The 21,046-nt window shown below is 39.4% G+C and overlaps 1 protein-coding gene across 1 annotated transcript; it reads left to right on the top strand.

Moving 5' to 3' along the window:
* Window positions 1-10,446: 10,446 nt before the first annotated feature.
* Window positions 10,447-20,332, top strand: LOC119779176 (misshapen-like kinase 1). The gene is made up of 10 exons (XM_038278738.1): window positions 10,447-10,586; window positions 10,823-10,934; window positions 11,920-12,069; window positions 12,256-12,399; window positions 16,390-16,524; window positions 16,649-16,749; window positions 16,868-17,017; window positions 17,092-17,251; window positions 17,323-17,462; window positions 19,537-20,332. Exons 2-10 carry the CDS (start codon window positions 10,889-10,891, stop codon window positions 19,618-19,620), a joined length of 1,110 nt encoding a protein of 369 aa, XP_038134666.1. The 5' UTR covers window positions 10,447-10,586; window positions 10,823-10,888; the 3' UTR covers window positions 19,621-20,332.
* The last annotated feature ends 714 nt before the right edge of the window (window positions 20,333-21,046 follow it).

Here is a 21,046-nt window from a genome sequence, read left to right on the forward strand (position 1 = left end):
ACCAATGGGGCGATGCGTGCTTGTATAAAACTTTCTCATTAGTCCGAAGGTTTGCGAATTATTAGCGAAAACGTCGCAAAAAATTCCCATAGGAAATGAATGGGGAGAGGAAAAAAACAGCATAAAAAACAGCGCTTCACTGTGTTGGCATACATTCACGTAGAAAAACAGTTTAAAGCTCAGTTTGTAGATAAATCCTTCGTCTGCATAAAACTGAAGACGGCATGTTGATAACTGCTACGGTTTTTGTATAATCAGACCTCAAGCGCCACAAAGTTTTGGCAAAATCCAGCCTTCTAGAGTGGAGAGACTGAAAAGCTAGAGTGTGAGGCAGCCGTTTTTTTAAGACCCAAAAACATTTTAAACTCGCCCTCACGGCCACATATTTATAGCTAGAGTCACCATTTTTGGTCAGTTTGTAGACTGAAATCTCTGGACCCACACAATGTCTTCGGAATTACGGTAGGATTAATACTTTTCCTTAAAAACCCTCCAGACCGACCTCAAGTCGATGAAAATCAGAGCCGTTTTTCATTGGTTTTGGAACAGCAGAGGGGAGAAAAACGAATGACATTATGTGTTTTAAACTCGTCATAAATATTGTTCTGAAAGACACACATACACCAAAGTTGGCATAGTTGGAGTCGAAGGATGGCTGACGCTCACGGTGAAAGAATTTTTTGAATAACTCATACGGTTTTTGCTCAGCAGTCGTTTGTTCGGAGGACATTTTAAGCACCAGAAAGCTGGGTGACAGTGTCCTGCTGCAGCTAGCTCAATTAGAAGCTCAGGTGTGAGGAAACGTTTTTTTTTTTCTTTCTCTTCCCATTCAGGTTGTAGATGACCTACAGCCATGAAAGTTACTCTAATTGAAGTAAAGATATAGCTGTAGCTTAGATAAAAATAATTTTTCAGATATCATTTATGGTTTTTACTCAGCAGTCATTTGTTCGGAGGGGGGCTTTAGCAGCTTAAAGGTGAGTGAAAGTGTGTTGCTGCAGCTAGCTCAGTTAGAAGCTAAGGACTGAGGACCCGTTTTTCTTATTCTTTCTCTTCCCATTCAGGTTGTAGATGACCTACAGCCATGAAAGTTACTCCAATTGAAGACAAGATATAGCTTTAGCTTAGATAAAAATAATTTTTCAGATACCTTTTACGGTTTTTACTCAGCAGTCGTTTGTTCGGAGGGGTGCTATAGCAGCTTAAAGATGACAGAGTGTGGTGCTGCAGTTTAAACAAAGGGAGGAGCAGGTGGGATCAGCCATTTTGTTTGTGCTTCGTTTTGGGTTGTGAAAGACCTACAGACATGAAGGTTACCCCAGTCTGAGACAAAGGATAGATGTTTCTTTCACTGAAAGAATTTTTCTAATACCTTTTACGGTTTTTGCTCAGCAGTCGTTTGTTCGGAGGGGTGCTATAGCAGCTTAAAGGTGACAGAGTGTGGTGCTGCAGTTTAAACAAAGGGAGGAGCAGGTGGGATCAGCCATTTTGTTTGTGCTTCGTTTTGGGTTGTGAAAGACCTACAGACATGAAGGTTACTCTAATTGAAGTAAAGATATAGCTGTAGCTTAGATAAAAATAATTTTTCAGATATCATTTATGGTTTTTACTCAGCAGTCCTTTGTTCGGAGGGGGGCTTTAGCAGCTTAAAGGTGAGTGAGAGTGTGTTGCTGCAGCTAGCTCAGTTAGAAGCTAAGGACTGAGGACCCGTTTTTTCTTATTCTTTCTCTTCCCATTCAGGTTGTAGATGACCTACAGCCATGAAAGTTACTCCAATTGAAGACAAGATATAGCTTTAGCTTAGATAAAAATAATTTTTCAGATACCTTTTACGGTTTTTACTCAGCTGTCGTTTGTTCGGAGGGGTGCTATAGCAGCTTAAAGGTGACAGAGTGTGGTGCTGCAGTTTAAACAAAGGGAGGAGCAGGTGGGATCAGCCATTTTGTTTGTGCTTCGTTTTGGGTTGTGAAAGACCTACAGACATGAAGGTTACCCCAGTCTGAGACAAAGGATAGATGTTGCTTTCACTGAAAGAATTTTTCTAATACCTATTACGGTTTTTGCTCAGCAGTCGTTTGTTCAGCAGCTGTTCCTCCCATTCAAAAAAGCCTGAGAGCTAAGGAACGATAGTGCTGCGCTTTTCTCTCTGTCACTGACAGGCTCGTTAAGCGTTGTCAAGGTAACCGTGCTTCAAAGAGATTTTACCTCTGCTGTTTTAAACAGCACATATTAATCCAATGGAGGGTGAAAGCACTGATTTAACATTGGAAAATGGACACTATATGACTGCTGTCCATGACACTTCCCTTGCCACTCAACACTGATAGACTTTCAAAATAAGACTCCAGGGACCCTACAAAATAAAAGCCTCTATATTTTTTACATATATTTATTGCCCTATATGGCTCAACATTATGACCCAAACTCAACCCCATTTTAGAGAATAGACTCTAGGAGACTGTTTAAAACACACCCTATGGCAAATTTCAAAATAAAAGCCTCCCATTTCCGCTTCATCTACTGCCCTAATAACATGGAAAAAGAGTGATTTAACGATTGGAAAGTCATCAACTATGATTGCTGGGTCTGAACATTTTCTCTAAACACAACTCTGTTGGACTTTCAAAATAAGACTCCAGGGACCCTACAAAATAAAAGCCTCTAGATTATACTAATGCAATAATTGATGCAAATGGCTCAACATTATGACCCAAACTCTTCCAGGTTGTTTTTATTAGACTCTAGTGACCTTTTCAAAACACACCCCAGAGCAAATTTCACAATAAAAGTCTCCCATTTACTCTGTAATACAGCAGCTATTCACCTAATAACATGGAAAACCAGTGATTTAACATTTGGAAATGGATTCTATATCACTGCTGGGCATGACCCATCTTTTGATGCACATCCATGATAGACTTTCAAAATAAGACTACAGGGACTCTACAGAATAAAAGCCTCTTCCTTATACACACTCATACATTCTGGCATATTGCTCATAGCCATTTGTAATTTCATCACTGCAATGGCTCTGAGCATGCGGGCGGAGCCCGCCATTGGTGATTTCATCACTGCAATGGCTCTTAGAAGGCGGGCGAAGCCCGCCAATGGTGATTTCATCACTGCAATGGCTCTTAGCAGGCGGGCGGAGCCCGCCATTGGTGATTTTTTTCATCGCTGCAAGGGCTCCTAGCAGGCGGGCGGAGCCCGCCAACTGCGCTTTACCCACTGCGGTTCAATATGGACAACCCATATTACCCTTGTGCATCATATGCTGTGCACGTCTATTTCCCAGATTTCAGCACAAGTGGCACACAGCTCTCTTTGCCCATGACCTAGCCCTCTTTCCTTCCCTCAGCAGCCCTCAAAGGCGTAAGCAGTTGGTCTGGGGAGCCCCAACGTCACTTGCCAGGGCCGTATTGGCCCAGTTACCCAGACGGGCAGTAGGTGGCCCCCCTCAAAATTTCTTTAGAAATTTTCTAGTTAGGGGGGCCACATGCCGAAGGCATGGCCCACCTACTACTATCTCACATATTTATTCCGCGTATTATACTAGCTTATAGTTCTCCTCGCCACCAAAACTTCGGCACCTAACTAGTCCCGCACGGTTTGGCGGATCGGGCCCAAAGTTGGCACACGCGTCGGGACCAATGGGGTGATGTGTGCTTGTATATAACTTTCTCATTAGTCCGAAGGTTTGCGAATTATTAGCGAAAACGTCGCAAAAAAAATCCCATAGGAAATGAATGGGGAGAGCAAAAAAAAGCATAAAAAACAGCACTTCACTGTGTCACCATACATTCACCTAGAAAAACAGTTTAAAGCTCAGTTTGTAGATAAATCCTTCGTCTATTTAAAACTGAAGACGGTATGTTGATAACTGCTACGGTTTTTGTATAATCAGACCTCAAGCGCCACAAAGTTTTAGCAAAATCCTGCCTGCTAGAGTGGAGCAACTGAAAATTTAGAGTGTGAGGCAGCCGTTTTTTTAAGACCAAAAAACATTTTAAACTCGCCCTCACGGCCACATATTTATAGCTAGAGTCACCATTTTTGGTCAGTTTGTAGACTGAAATCTCTGGACCCACACAATGTCTTCGGAATTACGGTAGGATTAATACTTTTCCTTAAAAACCCTCCAGACCGACCTAAAGTCGATCAAAATCAGAGCCGTTTTTCATTGGTTTTGGAGCTGAAGAGAGGAGAAAAACGATTGACAGTATGTGTTTTAAACTCGTCATAAATATTGTTCTGAAAGACACACATACACCAAAGTTGGCATAGTTGGAGTCAAAGGATGGCTGACGCTCACGGTGAAAATTTTTTTTCAATAACTCATACGGTTTTTGCTCAGCAGTCGTTTGTTCGGAGGACATTTTAAGCACCAGAAAGCTAGGTGAGAGGGATCTGCTGCAGCTAGCTCAATTAGAAGATCAGGTGTGAGAAAACGTTTTGTCTTTTTCTTTCTCTTCCCATTCAGGTTGTAGATGACCTACAGCCATGAAAGTTACTCCAATTGAAGACAAGATATAGCTGTTGCTTAGATAAAAATAATTTTTCAGATACCTTTTACGGTTTTTACTCAGCAGTCGTTTGTTCGGAGGGGTGCTTTAGCAGCTTAAAGGTGAGTGAGAGGAGCTGCTGCAGTTAAAACAAAGGGAGGAGCAGGTGGGATCAGCCATTTTGTTTGTGCTTCGTTTTGGGTTGTGAAAGACCTACAGACATGAAGGTTACCCCAGTCTGAGACAAAGGATAGATGTTGCTTTCACTGAAAGAATTTTTCAAATACCTTTTACGGTTTTTGCTCAGCAGTCGTTTGTTCGGAGCTGTTCCTCCCATTCAAAAAAGCCTGAGAGCTAAGGAACGATAGTGCTGCGCTTTTCTCTCTGTCACTGACAGGCTCGTTAAGCGTTGTCAAGGTAACCGTGCTTCAAACAGATTTTACCTCTGCTGTTTTAAACAGCACATATTAATCTAATGGAGGGTGAAAGCACAGATTTAACATTGGGAAATGGATACTATATGACTGCTGTCCATGACACTTCCCTTGCCACTCAACACTGATAGACTTTCAAAATAAGACTCCAGGGACCCTTTCAAAATAAAAGCCTCTATATTTTTTACATATATTTATTGCCCTATATGGCTCAACATTATGACCCAAACTCAACCCCATTTTAGAGAATAGACTCTAGGAGACTGTTTAAAACACACCCTATGGCAAATTTCAAAATAAAAGCCTCCCATTTCATCTTCATCTACTGCCCTAATAACATGGAAAAAAGAGTGATTTAACGATTGGAAAGTCATCAACTATCATTGCTGGGTCTGAACATTTTCTCTAAACACAACTCTGTTGGACTTTCAAAATAAGACTCCAGGGACCCTACAAAATAAAAGCCTCTAGATTATACTAATGCAGTAATTGATGCAAATGGCTCAACATTATGACCCAAACATTTCCAGGTTGTTTTTATTAGACTCTAGTGACCTTTTCAAAACACACCCCAGAGCAAATTTCACAATAAAAGTCTCCCATTTACTCTGTAATACAGCAGCTATTCACCTAATAACATGGAAAACCAGTGATTTAACATTTGGAAATGGATTCTATATCACTGCTGGGCATGACCCATCTTTTGATGCACATCCATGATAGACTTTCAAAATAACACTACAGGGACTCTACAGAATAAAAGCCTCTTCCTTATACACACTCATACATTCTGGCATATTGCTCATAGCCATTTGTAATTTCATCACTGCAATGGCTCTGAGCATGCGGGCGGAGCCCGCCATTGGTGATTTCATCACTGCAATGGCTCTTAGAAGGCGGGCGAAGCCCGCCAATGGTGATTTCATCACTGCAATGGCTCTTAGCAGGCGGGCAGAGCCCGCCAACTGCGCTTTACCCACTGCGGTTCAATATGGACAACCCATATTACCCTTGTGCATCATATGCTGTGCATGTCTATTTCCCAGATTTCAGCACAAGTGGCACACAGCTCTCTTTGCCCATGACCTAGCCCTCTTTCCTTCCCTCAGCAGCCCTCAAAGGCGTAAGCAGTTGGTCTGGGGAGCCCCAATGTCACTTGCCAGGGCCGTATTGGCCCAGTTACCCAGACGGGCAGTAGGTGGCCCCCCTCAAAATTTCTTTAGAAATTTTCTAGTTTTTATTATAGCTTATAGTTCTCCTCGCCACCAAAAACTTCGGCGCGTAACTAGTCACGCACCATTCGTCGGATCGGGCCCAAAGTTGGCACACGCGTCGGGACCAATGGGGCGATGCGTGCTTGTATAAAACTTTCTCATTAGTCCGAAGGTTTGCGAATTATTAGCGAAAACGTCGCAAAAAATTCCCATAGGAAATGAATGGGGAGAGGAAAAAAAAGCATAAAAAACAGCACTTCACTGTGTCGGCATACATTCACGTAGAAAAACAGTTTAAAGCTCAGTTTGTAGATAAATCCTTCGTCTATTTAAAACTGAAGACGGCATGTTGATAACTGCTACGGTTTTTGTATAATCAGACCTCAAGCGCCACAAAGTTTTAGCAAAATCCAGCCTTCTAGAGTGGAGAGACTGAAAAGCTAGAGTGTGAGGCAGCCGTTTTTTTAAGACCAAAAAACATTTTAAACTCGCCCTCACGGCCACATATTTATAGCTAGAGTCACCATTTTTGGTCAGTTTGTAGACTGAAATCTCTGGACCCACACAATGTCTTCGGAATTACGGTAGGATTAATACTTTTCCTTAAAAACCCTCCAGACCGACCTAAAGTCGATCAAAATCAGAGCCGTTTTTCATTGGTTTTGGAGCAGCAGAGGGGAGAAAAACGAATGACATTATGTGTTTTCAACTCGTCATAAATATTGTTCTGAAAGACACACATACACCAAAGTTGGCATAGTTGGAGTCGAAGGATGGCTGACGCTCACGGTGAAAGAATTTTTTGAATAACTCATACGGTTTTTGCTCAGCAGTCGTTTGTTCGGAGGACATTTTAAGCACCAGAAAGCTGGGTGACAGTGAGCTGCTGCAGCTAGCTCAATTAGAAGCTCAGGTGTGAGGAAACGTTTTTTCTTTTTCTTTCTCTTCCCATTCAGGTTGTAGATGACCTACAGCCATGAAAGTTACTCCAATTGAAGACAAGATATAGCTGTCGCTTAGATAAAAATAATTTTTCAGATATCATTTATGGTTTTTACTCAGCAGTCGTTTGTTCGGAGGGGTGCTTTAGCAGCTTAAAGGTGAGTGAGAGTGAGTGCTGCAGTTAAAACAAAGGGAGGAGCAGGTGGGATCAGCCATTTTGTTTGTGCTTCGTTTTGGGTTGTGAAAGACCTACAGACATGAAAGTTACCCCAGTCTGAGACAAAGGATAGATGTTGCTTTCACTGAAAGAATTTTTCAAATACCTTTTACGGTTTTTGCTCAGCAGTCGTTTGTTTGGAGGGTAAGCACCTGGAAGCTAGCTGACAGTTAGCTTCTGCAGCAGCCTGCTGCAGTGAAGCAGGCTGTCGTTTTTTTAAGATAAAACATTTTGTTCTTGCCTCACGGCCACATATTTGGAGCTACAGTCACCATTTTTGGTCAGTTTGTAGGCTGAAACCTCTGGACTCACACAATGTCTTCGGAATTACGGTAGGATTAATACTTTTCCTTAAAAACCCTCCAGACCGACCTAAAGTCGATGAAAATCAGAGCATTTTTCCATTGGTTTTGGAGCAGCAGTGGGGAGAAAAACGAATGACATTATGTGTTTTAAACTCGTCATAAATATTGTTCTGAATGACACACATACACCAAAGTTGGCATAGTTGGAGTCGAAGGATTGCTGATGCTCACGGTGAAGAAATTTTTTGAATAACTCATACGGTTTTTGCTAAGCAGTCGTTTGTTCGGAGCTGTTGCTCCCATTCAAAAAAGCCTGAGAGCTAAGGAACGATAGTGCTGCGCTTTTCTCTCTGTCACTGACAGGCTCGTTAAGCGTTGTCAAGGTAACCGTGCTTCAAACAGATTTTACCTCTGCTGTTTTAAACAGCACATATTAATCTAATGGAGGGTGAAAGCACTGATTTAACATTGGGAAATGGATACTATATGACTGCTGTCCATGACACTTCCCTTGCCACTCAACACTGATAGACTTTCAAAATAAGACTCCAGGGACCCTACAAAATAAAAGCCTCTATATTTTTTACATATATTTATTGCCCTATATGGCTCAACATTATGACCCAAACTCAACCCCATTTTAGAGAATAGACTCTAGGAGACTGTTTAAAACACACCCTATGGCAAATTTCAAAATAAAAGCCTCCCATTTCATCTTCATCTACTGCCCTAATAACATGGAAAAAAGAGTGATTTAACGATTGGAAAGTCATCAACTATCATTGCTGGGTCTGAACATTTTCTCTAAACACAACTCTGTTGGACTTTCAAAATAAGACTCCAGGGACCCTACAAAATAAAAGCCTCTAGATTATACTAATGCAATAATTGATGCAAATGGCTCAACATTATGACCCAAACTCTTCCAGGTTGTTTTTATTAGACTCTAGTGACCTTTTCAAAACACACCCCAGAGCAAATTTCACAATAAAAGTCTCCCATTTACTCTGTAATACAGCAGCTATTCACCTAATAACATGGAAAACCAGTGATTTAACATTTGGAAATGGATTCTATATCACTGCTGGGCATGACCCATCTTTTGATGCACATCCATGATAGACTTTCAAAATAACACTACAGGGACTCTACAGAATAAAAGCCTCTTCCTTATACACACTCATACATTCTGGCATATTGCTCATAGCCATTTGTAATTTCATCACTGCAATGGCTCTTAGCATGCGGGCGGAGCCCGCCAATGGTGATTTCATCACTGCAATGGCTCTTAGCAGGCGGGCGGAGCCCGCCATTGGTGATTTTTTTCATCGCTGCAAGGGCTCCTAGCAGGCGGGCGGAGCCCGCCAACTGCGCTTTACCCACTGCGGTTCAATATGGACAACCCATATTACCCTTGTGCATCATATGCTGTGCACGTCTATTTCCCAGATTTCAGCACAAGTGGCACACAGCTCTCTTTGCCCATGACCTAGCCCTCTTTCCTTCCCTCAGCAGCCCTCAAAGGCGTAAGCAGTTGGTCTGGGGAGCCCCAATGTCACTTGCCAGGGCCGTATTGGCCCAGTTACCCAGACGGGCAGTAGGTGGCCCCCCTCAAAATTTCTTTAGAAATTTTCTAGTTAGATTTGGTATTTACTTTATTTAAATTCACCAATCTGTGTAGCAGCACTGTTTCCAGAACCCCTGCTTTTTACTCCTTGTTAAACCCCCTCTGCCAGTGTCTTTGTCTGTCTTCTTTACTTGGTCTGCATGGAGGAGATGTTTTGTATTAATTAAGGCAGAAAATAGGTTATGTAAATGGAAATTTGAAATAAATAATTCAACCCATAAATGAAACTTTGACAAATGTTTTAAGATTAAATTTGCTGTTGTCTCAGATTTTTAAAAGATCATTTTCTTTTTAAAATGCTTGCTTTAAAAAAAAATACATCTATGTTTTCAGTTTCTTTTAATCTTTTTTTCCCCCCAAATTTTACAAATTCATTAATTAATCATATATTTCTATTAATTAATCTGTGCATAAAGAGAAGCAATTTGTAATTGGTTGGAGGGACAAAAATGTAATCTGTCAAACCCAATTTGAGAAGAATGTAATTCATGAAACCCAATTTGAAAAAGAAATTTGAAAAAAATATCGGAACTTTAAAATCTTTTTTAATTGTGTAAAAGAATGAAAACAAAACAAAAAAATCAAATAAAATTGGAGAAAACAAATAAGTGACTGTCTTTGGTCACGAAATTTAGTTTTTTGTTAACTGTAAATGAATAAAATTCACCTCAGAGATCTGGAGAAAGTAAACATTCTGCTATAAATGTAACTTGTACTGCAGATTGGGACGTAGATATCTTTTCCCTCTTTAATGCTACAGAATATTCAATATTCAGGATTTATGTCGTTAAGTAAAACACTTTCCTCAAAGGTTAACCTGAGCTTTAAGATACTTCATCACCATCAGTTAATCTTCATCTAATTTGCATGTTTAAGTCTCAGAGCTCATTTTCAGTTGGTCTCTTTAGATCCTGTTGCTTCAGAAAATATTTCTTTAATGTTACTCAATAAAACTGAGATGTTTCCTTTCATGTTTAGTCTGACAGCTAGAAGTCCTGGTTGGTCAAAATAAAATGTTTAGACTGTCAGATGAAAACTTTATAGAAACCTTTAGAATAGTCTCAAATTGTAAAGGCATTTCTATTCTTTTTTTGGGGGTCCTTAGGGATTTTTAAGTAGTTAATTTTTTCCCCCCCGGTTGATAATGTTTTATGAGGTTGCAGCCCAGATTTAAATCTGTGGCGTCATCATTACATAATGAGTTGTGTGTGTTTGTTTTACCTGGAAGACCCCAGAGAAGAGGAGCCATAATGGATACACGAACTTACCAGATGTGGTGCAGCCGTCACATTCTCCCACGGATTCAGCCTCTCACTCCTCTCCAGGAAAGGACTCTGTTTATGATGCAAGTTTCACTGCTTCTAAGTATATCAGGCCTTGATTCCAGGGTTATTTTTATGTCTGCTATGTCGGTCGTCCTTTCAGCCTTGAAATGTGCAATAAGCACCATTAGTTTTCTCTGTTCCCGTTATGATTTGTGTATTGGTAACGTGCCATATGAGTTTATTTTCTAAATTTTTGTTCAAAATCAATTTTCTATCGACTTCACCATAACATACTGCACTCCTTCCGCTTCACCAGTATCAGTCCAGGGGTTTGGTGAAAGCCTCGGGCAAGTCTTCCTTCACCACCTTTGTGGATCTTGGCATGTACCAGTCACCAGGTGGTACAGGGGATAACGTGTCAATCAGCGGTGAGTCAGAAGCTTTCAAATGGCCTCAAACGTCTGCTCAGAGTAAATATGAATCTGTTTTAGATAGGCGCCACATTGAATTAATTTATAGTTTTTTTGTTTCCGAAACCTTTTAATTCAGTGTAAAAACAAGCTACTCAAGAAGGTTCTGGTCAAAGTCTGCAAGTATTTAATGGATCTGTGCCTAACATGATGGCTGCAGCTGTTGGCAGCTGCATTCAACCTGAAGTCTTTATACAAACATCACATAACTTCCAGGTGTATTGTTTGATTTATGGATATGATGTTTGAAAACACACACGTTGACCCCTTAAAGTTACAGTTTCCTGAAATTTCCCATGAGTTGCTACAAGTTCCTGGAATAAGGGATTGGTGTTAGAAATATAAATTTTTACAGCCATTGTTGTTTCCAAATCACTGAGTTTCAAATTTGGTTCAAAAAAACAACACAAAAAAATCACTTAACTGTATAATCCTTTGACGTGTGTCCATGTTTAATAAATGTATCTTGTTTTATGGTATGAAATTAAAAATATGAATTAAATATTTAATTTTTATAGAATTTTAGTTTTGCATAATGTAAATAAATGCATTCAGTTGTCATTTTCTGCAATTATGCTTAAATTATATTTATTAATAACTCTACTAATCTCTGTTCCTTAATCTCCTGTTGAATCAGACATGACTTTATGAGTTTAGGTCAGATGTTGGAATTTCTTATATTTTGTTTGTAAAATACACCAATATGCCTGTATTTGTTTTTTACTGAACAACCAAACTGTTTTAAATTTACTGAGTTTATCAGCATAATTCTATATGGATCATGTTTAGTTAACGTTCCAAATAACTTTTTACCAGAGGCACATGTGAAGACCAAGATTTGCATTCTACATAAACCACGTTGGCTATATTTAGGCTGCTGCTGATATGTTACCTTCACCTGTCTATAGGGGCTCAATGATAATATTGATTCCTTGTTCTTCAGGCTCTAGATTTGAGCAGCTGAAGATGGAAGTGCGGAAAGGATCCATGGTGAATGTGAACCCCACCAACACACGCCCCCCGAATGACACGCCTGAGATCCGCAAGTACAAGAAGCGCTTCAACTCTGAGATCCTGTGTGCTGCGCTGTGGGGTGAGAATGAAAAGAATTGTCTGTTTACATAATAAAGCTAGTCAACCAGATGTGTTTAATGGAATAGTTGTTTTGGTTGAAAACCCCCAAAGAATCCTTGCTGTTATTTTTAGGCTACCGGAAGCCGTATTAGAATACTTCCTCACAAGATCTCGGTTATTTAGAGGTGGATGTATTTTTCTGCAGGTGTGAATCTGTTGGTGGGCACGGAGAATGGCTTGAAGCTGCTGGACCGTAGTGGTCAAGGAAAAGTTTACCCACTCATTAACTCCCGGAGGTTCCAGCAGATGGATGTTCTGGAGGGGCTCAACCTGCTCATCACCATATCGGGTACAATAGCTTTTAATCATCTTCAGCTGCCGGTGAAGGACAAGATAAATGTGCTGATTTCCGCTCCACTCTCCACTGCTCCTTGCTCATTGGCCATGTTTGTTCACTCTTACCTTGAGACTTTGGAAGATTTTCAATCTTAAGTCAGAAATTCTTGCATGAAATTCCTGTGTGTTCTGCTGTGCTCACCATGCAGTGGTACCACGCCTGTTTTTATCTCAGATTTTATTGTCATGGGTCTGAGTTAAAAACAAAAAACCTGACAGTTTTAAAATCTTGTCTTGTGAATCAGACGGTGCCTGGTGTACCAAACGCATAGGAAAGGTGTTAGGGTGGGGCATAGTTCGGTTTAGTTAATAAATGCTAGTTATACTTAAGCTAATAAATTGCTAACCTGAAAATCAACAGCAAAATCCCAAAGCTTCCTGTTCCAACTCCACTTAGTAATGATAGTAGCTCTGCTGCTGTGAGGTATAAAACCGTCTCTAAATACTAAGTTCCATTTTTCTAGGTGACATCACTATATTGGAACCAATAGAATCGGACACAGTAGACTAATCAAATCTGATGAGGGCGCCAAAAAGACGGTTTTTGACACGAAACCAAGATTGCAACAAATGACCAAGTGAGTTGTCAATATAAAGCCCTATGGACATTTAGAGATCATTGGCCAAAATGTTAGCATCAGCTTTCCTTTACTTGCAGAGAAAATATGCAGTGAATTGTGTTCCATTATCGTTTAGAGCAAAAATTGCGTTTTTTTTTTTTTTATGGAAATTCAAAAAAAGAATACTAAAACGCACCAGTACCTGGTAATTAGAAAATAACCTGGAACGGGGAGATTATTGTTCTTTTAATGTTTTTATAAGATGCTGAAGAGGGAAACGCATTTTTTAATTCTTCAGACCCCTGTTCAGGCAGTTTTTTTTTTCCTACTATCTGAGGTAAATGATAAAAGGCCTGTACTTGTATAGCGCTTTTTCAAGTCAGGAGACTTGACCAAAGTGCCTTACACTACATTTAGTCATTCACCTATTCATGCACACACTGATGGTGGCAAGATACATAGTAGCCACATCTGACCTGGGGCTTCTTGTTAGTTTTGTACATTTTTCCATTGATCTGCATTGGATATATGGATACATGTTGTGGGTGTTGCGTACACACTGAAGAGAGGGTGTTCGTTGTGAGTTTCCTTTTTAAAATTTTCCTTTTTATTGTTTTCTGATGTCTGAAACTATATCTGGGAAGAAAGTTAATTAATTTATACACTTAGGCATTAGTAGAACTGTTCAAAGTGGTAATGCAGCAGCAGATTCCAGGTTGTGTTTTAAAAAAAAGCTAATCTGGTTCAGAATTACAACAACTCCTATGCAAAAATGTTTTAGAAAAAACTTTTACCTCCTCTGACTTGGTGCAGAACTATGTAAGGAATTTGCTAATTAAAAATATCCATTCTTTTAGGAGTTCAATGTTTTTCTAAACACTGCATTCGGATACAATACTAATCTGGCTTGGTATCCGTACTAAAGACTAGTGTTTGTGTCATTTATGTGCTGTAGATAGTTATTTTGACTTAAAACACTAAATGCATAAGACACACTTAAAATATTTGCAAATTGTTTTATACTTGGATTATTCATTTATTTGCACATTTATTTAAAGCAAGACTACATCGCCTTTTACCTTTTTTCAGGTTTATATTCAGCACTTGCATATCAAGCCTCCATGTAGGCTGCCCTGTTCAAAAACCTACCTATGTAACTTGATACTGTCAGGTTTGTCTCTGACTGGGTCCTGTAAAGGGTTTAGCATCAAGAATAGTTAATCTATCAGAACCAGTTCTAACCATTTAGTCCTTTTTGTTTTTTTTGTTTTTGATTCCTAGTTTTTGTGGCCAATCGGCTGACCAGAAATAGAAGCTTCCTGTTATCAGCCAAGAAGAATCCACAGATTGGGTTTGTGATGTGGCAAAGTGTGGCTTAAAGTTAAAAGAATTAACAAAAACTTCTCCCGTTTTTGTCATAACACTGTTTGCTTGGCTTTGAACAAGCTCGCATTGCCTCATTAATCATAAACACGTGTGGTGATAAACTGCATCGAAAGCATTCAGCATGTTTTTTTAAAATTTTAAATGTTAAAACTCATTCTGATTATATACATGATTTTAAAAATATGCATAATTTTCTTGCATTATATTACATTTATATACTATATTCACTCATCTGCTTTTATAACTGAAAAGCATTGGTCATGAGTTCAGTCCCAGCTAGCATAACTGCGTCCATAATTATGGAAAGTGTGGCTTTAACATTGATTTGTCTGTTGCTGCCTTAAACTAACTTTACTGACCTGATATGGAAAGAAAAGTTCCTGCTGCCTTTACCTCAATGTTTGCTGATCAGAGGTCTCATTAAGGCCTTCGGTAACATTGTGCTTCATTATGTTAAAACTGCCCGCAGTTTGTCTGGGCTTTGTTTTCACTGCCTTGCATTTTAATGTAAGTTCTGTGATCTTTCAGTTGGCGTCAAATTAATTAACCAAGCGGTGCAAAGTGTAACGTGCTATGCAGAGGAAGTAGAGAAGGATGGCTAACGCAGACTGACAATCAGTAATGGAGCAAGATTTAATAGAATGAGTTGCAATTAAGCAAGATGTAATAACTTTGTCATGTCGGCTAATGATGGGTGATATATCATATAACTCGATGTATCTTAAGTTTCCCCTCACACAGTCGTGAAAATGACTATTGCAACCATAGAGTACAAATTCATATGACAAAATTAACCCGTCTGCTTCTCTTTTACTGAGAGTTTTACTTTTCCTGAACACTTCTGCACGGCATACACACCACAGCAACTGGCAAATGAAATTTGGTTGACAGGTGTTTCAGCTGAGCAATAATATGGCAGTGGTTTGGATTTCACGCATTTTTAAGACGGGCTGCAAAACCATTGCTGCAAAAGGTAGCAGTACAAATTTATTCCAACACCTAAAAAGTAATCTGATGCAAAATGAATGTTATAAACTCCACGCCAGTTTCTCCCTGCACACCAGTTTAAAAGGTTAAATAAATCAGCTGTGAAGCCGATGACGTTGGCCTCGTCGTTTGAAAAAGTGATCCCGTAGGAGAGAAAAAGGAAGAGATGGAGGCAAATCACAGACGCTATTTATTACGTTAATTAAATGTTTTTGAAATGCTCTAATACCTGTGATTTGATGTGGTCATTTTCAGAGGTTTTGCAGCCGTTTTCTAAACTTGACAATGTTGTCAAATTTAAAACTTTTTGTGCTTCTTTAAAATTCCCAGCAGGTAAAGATCAATGCTATCAGTTTGGTGATTCTCTTCTTTTTGGACAGTAGTTCCACTTTTGTTTTTGTAATTTGAGGTCAAATTATTTTTTTCATTCTGCATTTTTTTAATCATGCACAAAATATCCCTTTTTTTATTTAGCAGATTATTTAGTATTGTGTGGGGTGTTTTTTTCTTTTTTTTTTCTTTTCCCTCCCTGTTTAGTTGCTTGGATCTTGTTAAAGGTCTAATACTGACACCCATAGACATCATATGGCAGAAAGGTTTTGAGCTGGTTAAACTAAAAGATTAAAATTTGAAACCAAAAGTTTAAATATGGATATCAGTGTAGCTTTTATGCACTCTATTGTTTTTGAACGTAATTTAAACGTATGATATATATCGTGATTATAGCTAACTATATTGTGATATCAGATTTTTTTCATATCGCCCAGCCCCAATGTCGGCTAGTGATGGTACACGCCATCTGAGGACATGCAGAGAGCAGCACGATTTTAATGCTGGCAAAATGTGCATTCCAAAAAAAATAAATAAATAAATAAATAAAAATATGTCTGCTTTGCTTACAGTAGCTTTCCACATTTCCAACTTTTAAATACGGACTTTTAACAGATGTTCTCTTCCATGTTCCAATCACATTTAATAGCGCTTTGATAAGGTTCTTGTTTGTTTTGAAGGTAAGAAGAACAAGGTACGTGTGTACTACCTGGCATGGCTGAGGAATAAGATCCTCCACAACGACCCGGAGGTGGAAAAGAAGCAAGGTTGGACCACTGTGGGGGAAATGGAGGGCTGTGTTCACTACAAAGTGGGTGAGTTTCAGAAGGTTGTCGGCCATCTTTAACTTCCCCTTAGAGATGACGGGGATTACGTGTAGCATGGTGAATTAGTGATTGATTGTCTAATCCCAGTGGGCCTTACTGTTGTTCTGCCTAGTGAAATACGAGAGGATAAAGTTCCTGGTGATTGCTTTAAAGAACGCGGTGGAGGTTTATGCTTGGGCACCCAAACCTTATCATAAATTCATGGCTTTCAAGGTAGGGCTCTGTGTTCCCATGAGATCAAATTCTGAAGATCATTCAGTCAGGGAAGGTGTTCTTTTTTTAATGTTTCCTCCTAATTTTCTTTGTGCTTCCCAAATACCCTTTAAACCAGTCTTTTGCAGACCTGCCACATAGGCCCGTGCTGGTCGACCTGACAGTAGAAGAAGGCCAGAGGTTGAAGGTCATCTACGGTTCCTGCGCTGGGTTTCACGCTATCGACGTGGACTCTGGAAACAACTATGATATTTACATCCCTGTTCATGTTAGTTGTGAAGCCTTACTTCTTGTTGTGAGACCTCCTGACAGCTCATAACTTGGTGGTTCATTTCCAAACAGATCCAGAGCCAAGTGACCCCGCACGCGATCGTGTTCCTCCCCAACTCTGACGGCATGGAGATGCTGCTTTGCTACGAGGACGAAGGGGTTTATGTCAACACCTATGGACGTATAATAAAGGACGTGGTCCTGCAGTGGGGGGAGATGCCCACATCTGTTGGTACGCCTCAAATCCAACCCTCTTTATAACTAATTGCAGTCTGATTGCTAATTTGTCTCTATCCTTTGCAGCTCATATCTGCTCGAACCAGATTATGGGCTGGGGGGAAAAGGCCATAGAGATCCGATCTGTGGAGACTGGCCACCTGGACGGGGTCTTCATGCACAAGAGAGCTCAGAGACTGAAGTTCCTTTGCGAAAGAAATGACAAGGTAAAAGGGAAACAAATGCTGTGTCCAAACATCCACCCCGACATAGAGCACTATATAGTGGTTACTCAGTTTATGAGTGTCTGAATGTCCAGCCGATGAAAAAGTAGTGGACTGTCACTACCCGATCCGTCCCGGAAGCCCAATCCTTCCTGTCAACTCAGTTGTGCAACCAGATATACATCCAGGTTTCCATAAATAATGTAAGTACGGTACTAAAATTACCTATTTCTATCCTTAACTCACTAAAGAACGCTAATACACATCTTTAAAAATTATTTTGCTGAGACAATTTTGATACTTTTCCATTTTCTCTGTTAAACATGCTCAGAGTAGTCCGGCAACATATAATTCAATCATGTTTATCTGCATTTTAGTTGTTTTAGGTTTAATGTTAATATCATGATTCCATCATAAAAGTATTTGTTTTGTTTAATTCTATAAAATGTCCAACAATAAACTTATACAAACTACCTCCAAATCTCTACTGCATATGAAAAGGACCCATCACATTCCACAATAAATCAATTAATCAATACATTATTTTACAAATCAGAGGACATTGCAATTATTTTAAATAACTTATAAACCAAACACCAACCTTCATTGAGTAGATAATGTCTTACCGGCTGCCACTCTGCCTGCTTGTAATAGTCTCCCAGTCTGCATAGGCTTCTTGTACAGATGACTCCAGCCACTTACGTCAGTCTGTTGTTTTACTTGGCAGCGCAGGAGATGAGCGTAGCGTTTTATGGTCCTCCTGACCCGCGCTGTTCCGCCGCTTCTGGCGAACAGTTTCACCTTTCTGTAAGAATCCGCGTTTCCTTTCTGTTTTGCCCCGATTTAACTTGACATATTGTGTTTTGTACAGTTACTATTTTTGGGGAGGAAAAAAAACATAATTTAGTTTTTTTTTTTTTTATAAAATCAAATCGAGGATGACCTGAATGCTTCTGGTTGCACAAATGAGCTGATGTTATGGATCAGGTAGTGACAGTAGACTCAAAATTTCCTACAAGGCACCTTGAGAAGTAGTGATCATCCATGGTCACTAGATGAGCAGATATATCCCAGAGTGCTTACTGAGGAGAGCTCTCCTCGCAAAGCATCATGGGATTTGTTTTGGGGCCAAGAAAGAACAAGGATGGTGCATGCAACATGTGGGGAGGCGGAGTCACATGACCAAGCAGAAGTGAAAAGTAGTGATCACCAGTCTAAATAGTAAGTTACCAGAGTTCACGATGAATTCCACTATATAGTCCCTGCTCTATATAGTGATTTAGGGATTTAAGAGGTAGGACGTACGTTCAGACAAAGGCCATGACTGTAAACCAGACATTGTTGTTTAGGTTCCTTTTAATGTTGTTTTACATGTTAAAATTTTATAGCTCAGTCTCGATTCCAATAGATTTATATCTGTGAAGATCAGTTTCCAATTCCTTTCCTGATCCAAGTCTCTATTGTAGCTCCTTTTAGGTCTTTATGGTGGAAACTGATCTTCCTTGGTCTTTAACCTATACAAACTTGATTTTGTAGTTCTTTCACTGCTTTTAGTCACCTCTACGCTAATGTATTGTACTTTTCCTTTTTTTTCCCACTTGTGCAGCACTTTCAACTGTCTTGCCACTGAATCATGCTTTATAAACTTTCCTTTATAACACCTGCTCAAATCTTATTTTCAATACATTTTAGCAGGCGAATGAGATTAAAATTATTTAACAAAAAGAAAAATAACCAATTTTATTTCATTGTAAGTGGAAAATATCCTGTTTTCTTGTTTTAAGGGTAAAGACACTCCATTGATGGATCATCTTCTTTAATTGCTTAATTTAAGGGTCAATATTTTGTATATGTTAGAGTTCAGGAGGTACAAATCATTTAAAGACATTTAGCTGCAAATAAAGCTTCACATCACGTTATCTAGCTAATGGTCCCTGCAGTATTGAGCCATTCTAACCAGTGCCTCACCTGAACAGCACTTTTGCTTATTTTCATGGTTAGTTGTATGAAAAGAAGTCAGCTGTTATTCCCAATGGTAAGTGCTAATCATGCCCTTTGTGTCTGTGCTGCTCATCAGGTGTTTTTCGCTTCGGTGCGCTCAGGAGGCAGCAGCCAGGTGTACTTCATGACTCTGAACAGAAACTGCATCATGAACTGGTGAAGCGGCCACTGCTGCGGTCAGTGCATAGAACCCAGCAGGGGTCCGGAGAGCCCAGTGCATCCGACATTCTCCCTAAAGCATGCACACAATTACAAACACTACTGTTACCCTAAAGCTCCTGCATACTTATGTACTCCTACTGCAAAAAAACTAAACAAAAAGCAAAGACATCCAGAGCTCACACAGCAACAAGATAAAACAAAACAACACAGCAAAAAAACAACCTCTAAATCCATTCCAGCCGACACTCCTTAAGATGCAGTTTTTTTCTCAAACCCCCTACGACACTCTACCTGGAATAAACATGAAAAAAATCGCTGATGAGATTTAAATTTTAATATCCTTGATTAGTCTGGACTGTGAATATATATCCTAGCTTGATTTAGTTACTGTCTTTAGTTTGGATTCTTTCTAATTGTGACGTATGTTTAACATTCCTATGTTTGAGGAGGGCATCATTTACAAAAGCTGTGTTTCAAAGTCAATAAGGTTTGAGCTAGAATCTGTTTCTAGTCGATGAACCGCTGTTCACCCTCCTTAATATTTAGCGGTTCACTGAGTTCTTGCTACGTATAAAGATTGACCTGGAAGATTAGTCAAGTCGAGGTCTAGAGGCTTTAAGTACTCTTGATATTTGTAAACCCTGTTTTTTGTCACAGCAATCAGGCCATGAATCTTTTAAATATATCAATAAATTTTGGTTCAAAATAAATAAACGATAAACATACTTAGTCTTTTTTTTTTTTCTAGTGCGAACAAAATTGGAAGGGAAAAATGTCCTGCTTTGATTTATTTTTCTGATTTTTAGAGACAACCATCTTCCTTTAACTCCTATCCATCTTTCATAGGTTTACAAACTTACTATTTATATGTAGTGATTCTGTAATAGTACTAGGCTACTGGTTTTCTTCATTTTCACTGTACTTTTAATGCCATTGTATTGCAATATATTCTACTTTTTGTGGAGTGTTTTTGAAGAGGAGAGTTTGTACGCGATGCGGAGTTAGGAAGCGGAGGTAGAGGAAATGAGGGCGGTCGACCCGCCGTCAGCGATCAACTCTGCTGCATCGTATTTTAGTCCTACAACAGTTTGGTTTGTGTGAATCTGTGTGAGAGAATCTGTGTGAGCAGCCGAACTGCTCTTTGTGAAGTAGTTCAAATCTGAGCAGTTTCTTTTCAGCTTATCAGGCACTTTGGAAAACATGGGTGTAACCCATGAAACATGATATGTATTTACATTCTGCCAAAGTTCATAGGATGTGTTGGAGGGGCAGAGGAAAAAGAGGCCAAATAAAGCAGAACCTTAAAAGAATCTTTAGAGAAAAGGACTACCATACATCACTAAGCAATGTTATGGAGTAAAGTTTGTCCCACTATTTTTGAAAGCAAATATTAAATGAAATAAAAAAAGCAGTCCAGAAATGAA

The sequence above is a fragment of the Cyprinodon tularosa genome, unplaced genomic scaffold (assembly GCF_016077235.1).
Source record: "Cyprinodon tularosa strain WSP-4 unplaced genomic scaffold, ASM1607723v1 ctg1017, whole genome shotgun sequence".
Classification (NCBI taxonomy): domain Eukaryota; kingdom Metazoa; phylum Chordata; class Actinopteri; order Cyprinodontiformes; family Cyprinodontidae; genus Cyprinodon; species Cyprinodon tularosa.